At 42.0% G+C, this 13,659-nt stretch overlaps 1 protein-coding gene across 1 annotated transcript; it reads right to left on the bottom strand.

The window, feature by feature from the left end:
• Positions 1 to 694: 694 nt before the first annotated feature.
• Positions 695 to 10,360, bottom strand: ipmka (inositol polyphosphate multikinase a). The gene is made up of 6 exons (XM_060924718.1): positions 9,905 to 10,360; positions 8,314 to 8,399; positions 8,062 to 8,158; positions 5,041 to 5,213; positions 3,155 to 3,236; positions 695 to 2,993 (listed from the first exon to the last, which is right to left on the bottom strand). The coding sequence occupies exons 1-6, from the start codon at positions 10,068 to 10,070 to the stop codon at positions 2,449 to 2,451; spliced, it is 1,149 nt and encodes a 382-aa protein (XP_060780701.1). The 5' UTR covers positions 10,071 to 10,360; the 3' UTR covers positions 695 to 2,448.
• Between the last annotated feature and the right edge of the window lie 3,299 nt (positions 10,361 to 13,659).

Genomic DNA, 13,659 nt, shown 5'->3' with positions numbered 1-13,659 from the left:
TTTCATTTCTTTGTTCAGCAGTGGAATTTTGCCAGCAATTTAAAGAAAGCACATTTCAAATTCAAGCATTATAAATGTTAAGTTTTCCCATGATCCTCTCCATCAACTCTTTATCTCCTCCACATTATCACTTTTATACACTTTCTGTCATGAGCTAACACTTCCACCCACAAACACTTCCATCATAAGGTTCTAACGCTGCATGTGCTGTCATAACAATGGCAGTGAGCTGTCACTCAGGGCCTAAATAACGATAACATGTTAAAACCTTAAGAGTGTAACACACACAAGTTTCTCCACTGAAAATATTATTTTATAACATTAAATATCATTATAATATTTTGAAATTATGGCTCTTTCCCCATTTGTGAATAATTGAGGTTCTAAATTTTAATATAACACGTTTTCATGCCATTGGAGAAGCTTGGATTTTATTTCTTGAGTTTTGCCAAGGTTTTCACTTCGTGTAGCCCAGTAAATAGTCAAGCAAGGGAGTCTGGTGCCACCGAGTGATTCCACCAAGAATTACATCAACACAAATAATGAATGTGGAGAGAATTAAGAGATAAAGTCAGATCACATATTAAGTAAAATACTATTAAAATGTGTTAAATGAGGCAAAAGAATCATCATCTAAGTAATATTAAAAATACACACCTCACTCCTAATATAGACATGCATTGATTGAGGTCATAATTGAAACTTTTGCAGTGAGATATAAAGAATAAGCAACAGCAAAATTTGAATGGTTATGAAGAATATAATTTGTTCCTATTTTAAAGTTCTCTAATATTCACATCAGATCTGTGCTCTAAAGAAGTTTGCTTTTCATCTTCCAGTTATTTTTCAAAATGCATTTAAATTACATTCAGTGTCACATACAGCTGTTTGGGGTTTGGTTTGTTTGTTTGTTTGTTTGTTTGTTTGTTTGTTTGTTTGTTTGTTTGTTTGTTTGTTTGTTTGTTTGTTTTGGGGGGGCAGTACGTTTGGTGATTTAGAGTAAAAACATCTACACTGAACATCATCCCTCCTGTATTCTAGCACAAGCAATAGCAGGGTCTAATTATAAGCAGATACACAATTTATCTAATGTATATAATCAATCATTATTCTATCCACATTCACTGGATATGAACAATTGGCTACTCTACTACAAGGCTATCAGCTCATACAGTATACCATGAATAGAGAAAAACAAAATGCCAGAGTGTGTTGCTGAACCAACCGAGGACGAAATAAAAACTCTATTCGAAAACAAAACCCAAAAAAAACAAAAAAGCAACAAAATATGTAATAATAATAATAATAATAATAATAATAATAATAATAATTTCAATTCATATAGCGCCTTTCTCACACCCAAGGTCGCTTCACAATTAAGGAAAAAAAGACAGTCCATCAAGAGAGGGTAAGGATGGAACTCCAATGGCATAGCTACCACAGTCCCACCAGGCGCATGAAGATAAATACCACACCACCTGCCCAGCTGCCACGACGCCGCTGGGCAACATCGCTTGGAACACCGCACTATGGATCCACAAAGCGAGCACAGAAGCACTGCCACCCAGAGCACTGGTACGTCACAAACCACCTGCACAGCCAAACGACGCCACCGGGCAACATCGCTCAGAACACCACGCCAAGCACAAAAGCACCGCTGCACAGAGCGCTGGACAACCCTGATGTTAAAAACAGCAATGAGCTCATTGCAGTCCATAGCAAGGAGCACAGGTATCACCCACGGTGCACCAAGGCCTGGAGGAAATAGACACCAAAACTGGATCTGGAGCTACACCACAACCGGCGGACAAATCACTCAAACAAAAAACAAACAACAAACTACACAAACGCACCAAAAAAAAGGAAAAAAAGAAAAATGAAACGCTCTGGTGAGAAGTGGCATCCAAAACACACACGACATACTCTCAACCGGAAACAGAAACAGAACCAATAGATAGATAGGATATTTGGAATGAAAGTATTTGATGGTAAGAACATATATATTTTTTAGTTTTCAAGAATTATTATTATAGCATTTTTCACAAATTGCTACTGACATTTCGCTGGTTTGTTTACATTCTAAGCGGAAATTATTTTGTTGACCATTTTGTATCAAGTTTTTATTTATCGAATTTGCAAAGAATAAAAATAAAAATGCTCTGTTTCCCAAAATCCAGTGAATATGGATAGAATAAAACAGTTATTCCACTCAATCTCGTCATACATGGCTTATAGCCAACTCGTCACTATGCACCTCGTCAGCTATCAGCTCATGTATGACTCGATTTCGTGGAATAACTATTAATTATATAGTAGATGAGTAACTCCACTTCACCATTTCAACATCCTTACAAGATGAACTTGAACCAGCATAGGGGAAAAAAAAGTCTATGGATGTTTTGAGCTATCCAAGTCATATAACTTAGTATAATCTTGGAGGACCTATAGTCAGTCTTGGAGGAGCTGCTCCAGAACAAAGAGGAGGCTCCTTAGTCCGTACATGTAGCCATCATCTGAGCTGTTACTGGGAAACACATGGGTAAAATCAATCATCCTGACCTCCACATTTTCCTCCTTCCCTCCATCTGAACTCTTGCCTTCAACCACAGTGTTTGTTTTTGCCTCCATGTCAGCCAGGTGATATAGAGTGTGAGACTCCAACCCATTCACATTCCTCATATCGTGAATGGGTTCGAGAATGCTGCTACTGTTTAACTGCCCACAGGAGCTGTTCATCTTTGAGCTAGTAAGGTGAGCATTACTTCTGTTCTCTGGCTCAGCCTGTCTATGTTTCTGTCCTGTCAGAGCTTCACTTCTGTTCTTTGCATTGGCTCTGTGAAGAGAGCCCTCATACACAAACAACAGAGAGCTGGCATAGAAGTGGAGCTGCTTCTGGCCCTCAAACCAGTGCAGGATGTTGCGGATTTTATGGATGCTTAAAGAAATGGCATCTTTCCTTAGCTCCTCTCCGTTATGGAAAAATCTCTTGAATCCTGCAAAGAAAAGTAAGTGCAGAACACTGTACTTAATATCTGCACAGAAATAATATGAAAGTTGTATAAATGTTTCCATCAACTGTAAGTGGAATCAATGTGTGCAACTTGTACTTTTTTCTTTGCAGCCAAGTGAAGGAATATTCAAGTCTCATTCATACCAGTTTTAAGCGTTTCTTTTGTCAGGCTGCGTCCATAGAACTTTTCATGACTAATATAGCTTTCTAAAGCTACATGGTAAACCTGAAAATGAGAAAAGGAGACATGAAGACTGAAAGAGACACTTCAATTGACATAATAATAATAATAATAATAATAATAATAATAATAATAATAATAATAATAATAATAATAATAATAAGTTCAATTTACATAGGGCCTTTCTCACACCCAAGGTCACTTTACAATTACAGAAAAAAAAAAAAAGAAAGCATCCACCAAGAGAGGGTCAGGACGTAACTCCAATGGCGTAGCTACCCCAGTCCCACCAGGCGCACGAAGATAAATCCCACACCACCTGTACAGCTGCCAGGCAACATCGCTCGGAACACTGTGCCATGGATCCACAAAGCGAGCACAGAAGTGCCGCCACACAGAGTGCCGGCATGTCCCAAACCACCTGCACAGCCAACGCGACACCACCGGGCAACATCGCTCAGAACACCGCGCCAAGCACAAAAGCACTGCCGCACAGAGTGCTAGACAACCCTGATGTTAAAAAGAGCAACGAGCTCATTGCAGTCCATAGCAAGGAGCACAGGCATCACCCACGGTGCACCAAGGCCTGGAGGAAACGGATGCCAAAATTGGGTCCGGAGCTACGCCACAACCGGTGGACAAAACACTCAAACAAAAAACAAACATCAAACTACACAAACACAAAAAAGAAAAACAAAAGGGAAAAAAAGAAAAATGAAAAGCTCTGGTGAGAAGCGGCAGCCAAAACATGCATGACGTACTCTCAACCGGAAACGGAGATGGAGATCCATTAATGGCATCTCTGTTTGCATTGTTAGTAATTATGGGAGCAATGAACTGGGAAAACATAATGAAAATGAAATGGAATGGGTGTCCTGTTTGATAAAAGCTAACACATCATTAACTATTTTTCAATCATCAACTGGTTTTACTTTCTACAACACCAGAAGCATTTTACTTGCACAACTGATGAAGGAATTTTTGTCAAAATATCCTGATTTACTGGAAACTTTGAAAATTGTTCTGAACTTTTACTACTTCAAGCAGAAATCAAGGTTCATCAGAACAGACAATGTTTATCCAAGGTAGGAATACATGCTTGAGGGGAATTCAGTCCATTTCAGGGCAGCTCTTAAGCTAGTATCTCACTGGGCTGTGACAGCTTGCGACAAATTGCGAACGTCATTCACGAGAGAGTTTCAAAAGTGTCTTGAAACATTCACGGGGCTTCTCAATTTCCTTGCATGAGTCGCAAAGTGTTGCTCCTTCGTCGCTGAAATTTTGAACATGTTCAAAAAATTTGTGCGACAAAATTTCTCTCAAAATAGCCACAAATGCATCGCTGGTGTCGCAAAGCCGTCGCGAACCCTTCTCAAGTCAGTTTCCGTGAGGCTTCCTCTACTTCCCTGCCTGCCGAGGGAAAGCCGGGCTGCGACAGCCTGTGACTAGTTGGAGACACAGCAATTGTGGTAAAATATGCGAATATCAATTCAGTGTGATTCCAAGTGAAAATTGTTGCTAATTTGCATATTTTATCGCAATTGTTGTGTCTCCAACTAGTCGCGGGCTGTCGCAGCCCAGTGAGATACTATTGCCATGCCAAAATATTTAAAAGTGATGTTTTAATCATTTGAGTTTTTTTATGAAACATTATGTTTGCCAACATTTTTATAGCTGCAACCCAAATCTGAGAACAAAACTAATGACCATTTGGCAAGTTCACGAGTGGCCAGAAGACAAAAAAGGTATGTAAGGAACAAAAAATAGATTATCAAATATTGGTTAGAAAATAATGCAAATAATGTACAAGTCCATGAAGATTATATATGGAAAATACACATAGCCTCACCCTCATTCCTAGAATCAAGAACCCAATCTCTTCCATGAGAGGATACTTTCTAATCTGCTTTTCTCGTTTCTCTTGTGAGGCAAACGGATCATAGCTCTTTCTCCCAATTTTTACATCCATGATGCATGGACATGAAAACCTCCCAGCGACATCCTCCAACTTCAGATACAGCTCTAAAAAAGAAAATGCATCGTGGCAGAGAACATTTTCAGGTATTTAGTGTGTCAACATATTTGGATTTGTTGTGATTCGTTGTGTGCTTCGTGACAGAACAAAGAACAAAGTGTCATGAAAAAGTGACTCAGCAACACAACAGGCTGGCATTTGCACAACTTTGACACAGAGTTATTACTATGCACATTAATTACTATTTCTTGTTCAACGTGTGCAGAAAACTTGTGATAGTCTTTTATCTGTTACATCAGTGCAGTTTCAGAGGGCTGGGCTGCAGCTTCTCTGCTGTGAGACTCTGATAAGACTTTATAACAAGGCAATTATTTTTAGTCAAGAAGTTAATAGTCACTGGCAAGCCAATCCTCAACAGAATCAACTGATTAGAGTCTCCGTGACAAAGTGCTTTATTGTGTGCTCTTACTGGGATGGTTTAAAGTTCAAAGTTGGCCAAAAGTTATCCATTAACATATATGCACAAGAGCCCAAGACTGAGTACACCAAACTTATAATTACATATCTCTCCCTCTCTCTCTCTCTCTCTCTCTCTCTCACATACACACACACAAAACATTTAATCTTTAAATGTTGACTTGTACATTGACTTATTACAAGGAATATACTTTAACCACGATGTCCCTCTCAGCTTATATTCCAATCACAGATAAAACAGGGCTACTACCACTCCATCCTGTTCCTGTTAGATATGATGTCAACTATGCAAACATAGCACATTCACTGAGAAGAGACAGCAGGATAAATCATTAACCAATGAAATCATTATTCATTGAAATATCTCATCTCATCTCATTATCTCTAGCCGCTTTATCCTGTTCTACAAGGTCGCAGGCAAGCTGGAGCCTATCCCAGCTGACTACGGGCAAAAGGCGAGGTACACCCTGGACAAGTCGCCAGGTCATCACAGGGCTGACACTTCCTTCACCTTTTTAAAACGGTGTTTTGTTTTGATTATGTGTGTCTGTAAAACAGAGGTAGCAGCGTTATCTAGTGCCATAGTTTAAAAGCACCTGAGAAGCACAGTGTGTGTGTGTGAGAGAGAGATTTGGTGTTGCATCACAAAAAAAAAAGCCCTAAACATTTTAGATTGTCAAAAATGTCTCAATGCAATATCCAACCCAACCCCAAGATTTCTGTTTTTCAGGGTACACGTTTACATTTATCTAGAGTATAAGATCCTTCCTACACAGTTTATTTAACCTGTGAAAACATTTCAATCATCCATCCATCTCATTATCTCTAGTCCCTTTATCCTGTTCTACAGGGTCGCAGGCAAGCTGGAGCCTATCCCAGCTGACTATAGGCGAGAGGTGGGGTACACCCTGGACAAGTCGCCAGATCATCACAGGGCTGACACATAGACACAGACAACCATTCACACTCACATTCACACCTACGGTCAATTTAGAGTCACCAGTTAACCTAACGTGCATGTCTTTGGACTGTGGGGGAAACCGGAGCACCCAGAGGAAACCCACGTGGACACGGGGAGAACATGCAAACTCCGCACAGAAAGGCCCCCGCCGGCCACGGGGCTCGAACCCAGGACCTTCTTGCTGTGAAGCAACAGCGCTAACCACTACACCACCGTGCCGCCCCCTCATTGAAATATAACCTCATTAAATCAGTCATTACTCACAGATCAACATTAATTTGCAGTATATAACCTAAAGCAAAGCAAACTTAGGTAAAAATGTGTTACCAATTGGAGCTGTTTCTTGCACACTATATGGCCAAAGGTTGACCTGATCATACCTGGGAAGGCTTACTACTAAATTTTGGAAAGCATCTGAGGGGGGTCCTTCTATAGGGTCGCAGGCAAGCTGGAGCCTATCCCAGCTGACTACGGGCGAAAGGCGGGGTACACCCTGGACAAGTTGCCAGGTCATCACAGGGCTGACACAGACACAGACAACCATTCACACTCACATTCACACCTACGGTCAATTTAGAGTCACCAGTTAACCTAACGTGCATGTCTTTGGACTGTGGGGGAAACCGGAGCACCCAGAGGAAACCCACGTGGACACGGGGAGAACATGCAAACTCCGCACAGGAAGGCCCCCGCCGGCCACGGGGCTCGAACCCAGGACCTTCTTGCTGTGAGGCGACAGTGCTAACCACTACACCACCGTGCCGCCCCCTCATTGAAATATAACCTCGTTAAATCAGTCATTACTCACACATCAACATTAATTTGCAGTATATAACCTAAAGCAAAGCAAACTTAGGTAAAAATGTGTTACCAATTGGAGCTGTTTCTTGCACACTATATGGCCAAAGGTTGACCTGATCATACCTGGGAAGGCTTACTACTAAATTTTGGAAAGCATCTGAGGGGGTTTGTGCCCATTCAGCCACAAGAGCATTAGTGGGTTTTAGCACTAGTTTTAGCATCAGTGAGAATTAGCACTGACGTTAAGTGAGGAGGCCTGGAGTACAGTTAGAATTTCAGTTCATCACAAAGGTGTTCAGTGGGGTTGAGGTCAGGACTCTGTGCAGGCCACTTGAGTTCTTCCACACCAAACTTGGTAAACTGTGACACTTTGTGCACTGGGGCACTGTCATCCTGGAACAGGTCGGGGTCCCGCAGTTCCAGTGAAAGGAAGTTTCAATACAACAGCATACAAATACTTCCAATACAATTGTGTGAGTCCAACTTTGTGGCAAGAGTCTGGGGAAGAACTACATATGGGTGTGATGGTTAGGTGTCCAAAAACCTTTGGCCATATAATGTACAACTAACACTAATCTTGCTGGTGACCATTAAAATTATATCATTAAATTCAGGTTTTAAATAGATAAATACTAGACAGGCATATCTTATCTCACCATTTGGTTTATCTGGAGTTGACCATGTGCCATAGTATTTGGGTACATGTTGTTGTAAAGCCAGTAGGTGCAGATCTTTACAATCTTCAGCAAACACCTAAAAAAACACATTCAGGTAAAGGCTGACAAAGAGTAACCTATACAGTATTTGTGCAAACAAATAAGTGTATGTGTGTAAGGACTGTGATACAATGGATTTAGTGAACTGTGGGACTGCTGTTTCATTGTCAAGTTTTGAGTGGTGGGTAATACCTGTGTGTAGAAGTGCAGCTCACATAGGCCTCTGGGTGGAGGCTGCAGCTGTTTGAGTACTGTTCCATCAAAGTGCTGTAGGATACCTAAGCAATTACACACACACACACACACACACACACAAAGAAACATCAGGAAATACTTAACAGTCATGAAAACAGAGCTGGACATAAGGTAAAACTACAACAAATTACATTAAATTGATTTATTATCAGGTGGCAAAACAAAACGACAAAAGATTAGTTGGAAATCAAAACGGAATCAAAAATGGCCGAAACACAAAAACAGAAAAGAGTCACCAAGTTATTCAATAAAAGAGCAGAGAACAGCATTCAGAAACCGATAACAGAAATTCAGTTTTGAAACCGCTAGCTGTTTATTCTGCATGAGTGACTCAACTACGTTACAAATATGATGTGATTGAAAGCAGCATCATGCCTCATTATAATGACCATCTATTTTAATCTTAAAAATAAAAAGGCCATATAATAAACTCCTTATTAACCTTGCTTGCTCAGTCTTTACGGGAAAATATCAGACCTCGGTCTTGACAGTACAGACCAAGCCTACTGTCAAGACCTCAGGCTGATATTTTGCCATAAAGACCTCGCGCTCAGTTAATAAATAGTTAATAATAATAATAATAATAATAATAATAAATGATTGAAATGGTGGTTGCACGGTGGTGTAGTGGTTAGCGCTGTCGCCTCACAGCAAGAAGTTCCTGGGTTTGAGCCCAGTGGCTGGCGAGGGCCTTTCTGTGCGGAGTTTGCATGTTCTCCCCGTGTCCGCGTGGGTTTCCTCCAGGTGATCCGGTTTCCCCCACAGTCCAAAGACACGCAGGTTATTCTAATTGGCGCCTCTAAATTGACTGTAGGTGTGAATGTGAGTGTGAATGGTTGTCTGTGTCTATGTGTCAGCCCTGTGATGATCTGGCGACTTGTCCAGGGTGTACCCCACCTCTCGCCTATAGTCAGCTGGGATAGGCTCCAGCTTGCCTGCGACCCTGTAGAACAGGATAAAGCGACTAGAGATAATGAGATGGATGGATGATTGAAATGTTTTCACAGGTTAAATAAACTGTGTAGGAAGGATCTTATACTCTAGATAAATGTAAACGTGTACCCTGAAAAACAGAAATCTTGGGGTTGGGTTGGATATTGCATTGAGACATTTTTGACAATCTAAAATGTTTAGGGCTTTTTTTTTGTGATGCAACACCAAATCTCTCTCTCACACACACACACACACTGTGCTTCTCAGGTGCTTTTAAACTATGGCACTAGATAACGCTGCTACCTCTGTTTTACAGACACACATAATCAAAACAAAACACCGTTTTAAAAAGGTGAAGGAAGTTTCAGGAGAATTGTGAGACCAGCTGTTAACACACTTGTAAACACTGAGGCTCTTCTAAACAGAAACTGAGGGGATGTGTTAGAGCTGTTAAAGAGGACCTCGGTGTAGGTTTTCATTTCATTCTGATTTTAATCCATTCTCATAATTAGTTGCGCTGAACAAAGCACAGTATATAATGTGATTTAAGGTGAATAACTAAACATGAAGGGAAGGGGTGAAGGGCTTCACTGACCGCCTTTATGGATGCCCTGCTTGTGTCCAGCCACCTGGTGAGAGAGCGGCACTGGAGTCCGCGCGCGCTCCGCTTCCCTGCTCTTCGCTTCCGCTGTGGCTTCACTCTGCAGTCCGTCACCGGCGCCTGGGCGCGATGACTTTACCACCCGACTCTCTGTGGCCATTCTCACCTCCGGCTATCACATCATAATCACGCTGTTTAACTCTGAACTTTATGTCATATCTCGCGTGGATGTAAGGCAGTATAGATAAAGTCCTGGGCTGCTTTGAGCGACGTCATATTAAAGATTTAAAGCTCCACAGATTCCTCCATGCGAGCGCCTACATCCCACTTCCTCCTGAAAGCACAGCAGTCACTTCCTAACTGTCCTGTGCGCTAAAGTGCTTTACTAATCTCTGGTGTTAACCTTCTGAACCACTCACACTTCACGCCCCAACTCCTGCATGACTCTCACTACACTGCACGGGTTTCGGTACAGTTTCGATAATCACTCACTGAGGGACACAATCAGTCCTGCTGCTTACTTAACTTGAGGGACAGCTCCAGAAAAAGAGGAAGTGTTACCACATTCCAGAGTTATACAAACTCAACTGAAATGTTTCGTTCACTAAATGGTGGCATTTTACTGCCGAACACAGCGTTGTTGAATTCTTCAGTCTGATTAAGTTAAGTTGATCTTTATTGTCTCTTTGCAGAGAAATTTGTCTTGCGCATACAAGAGCACTGGCGTCACACATAGCATACACATCAAACAACACCAACAAAAAACATCAGTAGTTACACTGAACATACAGTCCTACCTACTGCCTAATGGCAGTCTTTGTACAGCCCCCCAACACACACACACTCCACAAAAACGCATCCTATAATAAATACACAACAATTATTACACCATTGCCCTAATATTGCGCAGCCCTCATCTCATCTCATTATCTCTAGCTGCTTTATCCTGTTCTACAGGCAAGCTGGAGCCTATCCCAGCTGACTACGGGCGAAAGGCAGGGTACACCCTGGACAAGTCGCCAGGTCATCACAGGGCTGACACATAGACACAGACAACCATTCACACTCACATTCACACCTACGGTCAATTTAGAGTCACCAGTTAACCTAACCTGCATGTCTTTGGACTGTGGGGGAAACCGGAGCACCCACGCGGATACGGGGAGAACATGCAAACTCCACACAGAAAGGCCCTCATCGGCCATGGGGCTCGAACCCGGACCTTCTTGCTGTGAGGCGACAGCGCTAACCACTACACCGCCGTGCCGCCCTGCACAGCCCTCTATCAGGAATTATTACACTATTGCCCTAATACAAATATTGTACAACCCTTTATCAAAAATATTGCACAAACAATTAAAATATTAAAGAAAAGAAAGCACAACTTTATTCATCACACACTTGTGAAATTCCTCTCTGCATTTAACCTATCTGAAGCAGTGAATACACACATGCACACACACATGAGCAATGAGCACACACACATACCCAGAGCAGTGGACAGCCATGCTAACAGCGCCCGGGGAGCAGTTGGGAGTTAGGTGCCTCGCTCAAGGGCACGTCAGCCCAAGGCCATCCCATATTAACCTAACGGCATCTCTTTGGGGGAAACCGGAGCACCCGGAGGAAACCCACGCAGACACGGGGAGAACATGCAAACTCCACACAGAAAGGCCCTCGCCGGCTGCTGGGCTCAAACCCAGAACCTTCTTGCTGTGAGGCAACAGTGCTAACCACTTACACCACCGTGCCGCCCAATATCCCTATTAAAATATTGCACATCCCTCTAAAAATAATAAATAAATATACCTCCAACATACATGTCATCACATTCCTACAGAGATTAGCCTATTGCACTATTACCCTACTTCAAACCTTGCAACTATTCCTGTCATCTCTTATTAATTAATTTGATGGACATAGGTACTAATGAAAATTTGCATCTGTTTAGCTTGCATATTGGCAGCCTATTCCTCCTACCAGAGGGCATCAGCTCAAACTCATTATTTAAAACATGGGTTGGGTCAGTAGCAATCTTGAGGCCCTGCTTCCTAACTGTCTCCTCAAAAATTGGTCAGAAGGTGTTGACTCCTAGTACAGCAGCAGCTCTGACAATAGTGCAGACTGTACAAAGATTTGCAGTCATTTTTCTCATCCTTTTCATGCCATATTTTATTTTGTATACCTCCTGGTCACTTTTTTTTCCTCCCCTCTTTTGGCACTTGATGTACTTGGACCACAATGGAAATAAGTGTTTACACTTTGTGCTATCCATGTATTTTAACATGTACTATACTTGTATTTTGTACATCCATCCATCCATCCATTGTCTGTAGCCGCTTATCGTGTGCACTGCAGGGTCACTGGAGCCTATCCCAGTTGACTATGGGCAAGAGGCGGGGTACACCCTGGACAAGTCATCAAGTCATCGCAGGGCTGACACATAGAGACAAACAACCATTCACACTCTCATTCACATTCACACCTACAGTCAATTTAAAGCCACCAATTAGCCTAACCTGCATGTCTTTGGACTGTGGGGGGGAACCCACGCAGACACAGAGAGCATGCAAACTCCACACAGAAAGGCCCTCGTCAGCCGCTGGGCTCAAACCCAGGACCTTCTTGCTGTGAGGCGACAGTGCTAACCACTACACCACCATGCAGCCCCTATTGTGTACATCCATCCATCTATTATCTGTAACTGCTTATCCTGTGCAGGGTTGCAGGCAAGCTGGAGCCTATCCCAGATGACTATGGGCGAGAGGCGGGGTACACCCTGGACAAGTCGCCAGGTCATCGCAGGGCTGACACATAGAGACAAACAACCATTCACACTCACATTCACACCTACGGTCAATTTAGAGCCACCAATTAGCCTAACCTGCATGTCTTTGGACTGTGGGGGAAACCAGAGCACCCAGAGGAAACCTGCACAGACACAGGGAGAACATGCAAACTCCACACAGAAAGGCCCTCAGCTGCTGGGCTCAAACCCAGGACCTTCTTGCTGTGAGGCAACAGTGCTAACCACTACACCACCATGCGGCCCCTATTGTGCACATTATTTTACTAAATAAACTCATAATAATAATATTAATGGAAGGAGTCTCCGGTGTCAGGGCTTTGTAACAGTCAAAAGTAAAGCTGTTAATTCAGGACTGAGCGCTTTGTGATTTCTAGGTAACATTACAAGTTGTGTTTTCTGCCTTATTAAATGAGAGAGAGAGAGAGAGAGAGAGAGAGAGAGAGAGAGAGAGAGAGAGAGAGAGAGAGAGAGGCATTTTATAGGTGCTAAAATGGAAATGGTAAGAGCAAACTTGTTTTATGGATGTTCACCAATGTTTAATGTAACTGTAAAAGGACAAAAATCATGACATATTCCATTTGTACAAATTGTAATTGCTGCCAAAAATTGATGTGGTACAAGCAATACTAAAGACTGTCAGTATCATGCCGTCATAATAATCAATACCTGCTGACCAATCAGATTCAATAATTCAACAATGTTGTGGTAAATATGAAAATGTGCTTTCAGCATGCCAGGTGAGCATGTCAGTAGAGAGCATTGTAGTATTGCAGTTAATTAGGTGCAGGTTATGTAAGTGAAAATTTCCAGCCAAATAATGTGCTAAACTGAATGTACAAATGTTTAAATGTACCCAAGTATTAAAAAGTAAAAATCACTTACATTTTGCAGACACTCTTATCCAGAGCAACATACAATGAACAGCAGTTGCAGGTTTGGT

Source organism: Neoarius graeffei, chromosome 7 (assembly GCF_027579695.1).
Source record: "Neoarius graeffei isolate fNeoGra1 chromosome 7, fNeoGra1.pri, whole genome shotgun sequence".
NCBI classification, from domain to species: domain Eukaryota; kingdom Metazoa; phylum Chordata; class Actinopteri; order Siluriformes; family Ariidae; genus Neoarius; species Neoarius graeffei.
This window is presented reverse-complemented; position numbering and strand designations above follow the sequence as displayed.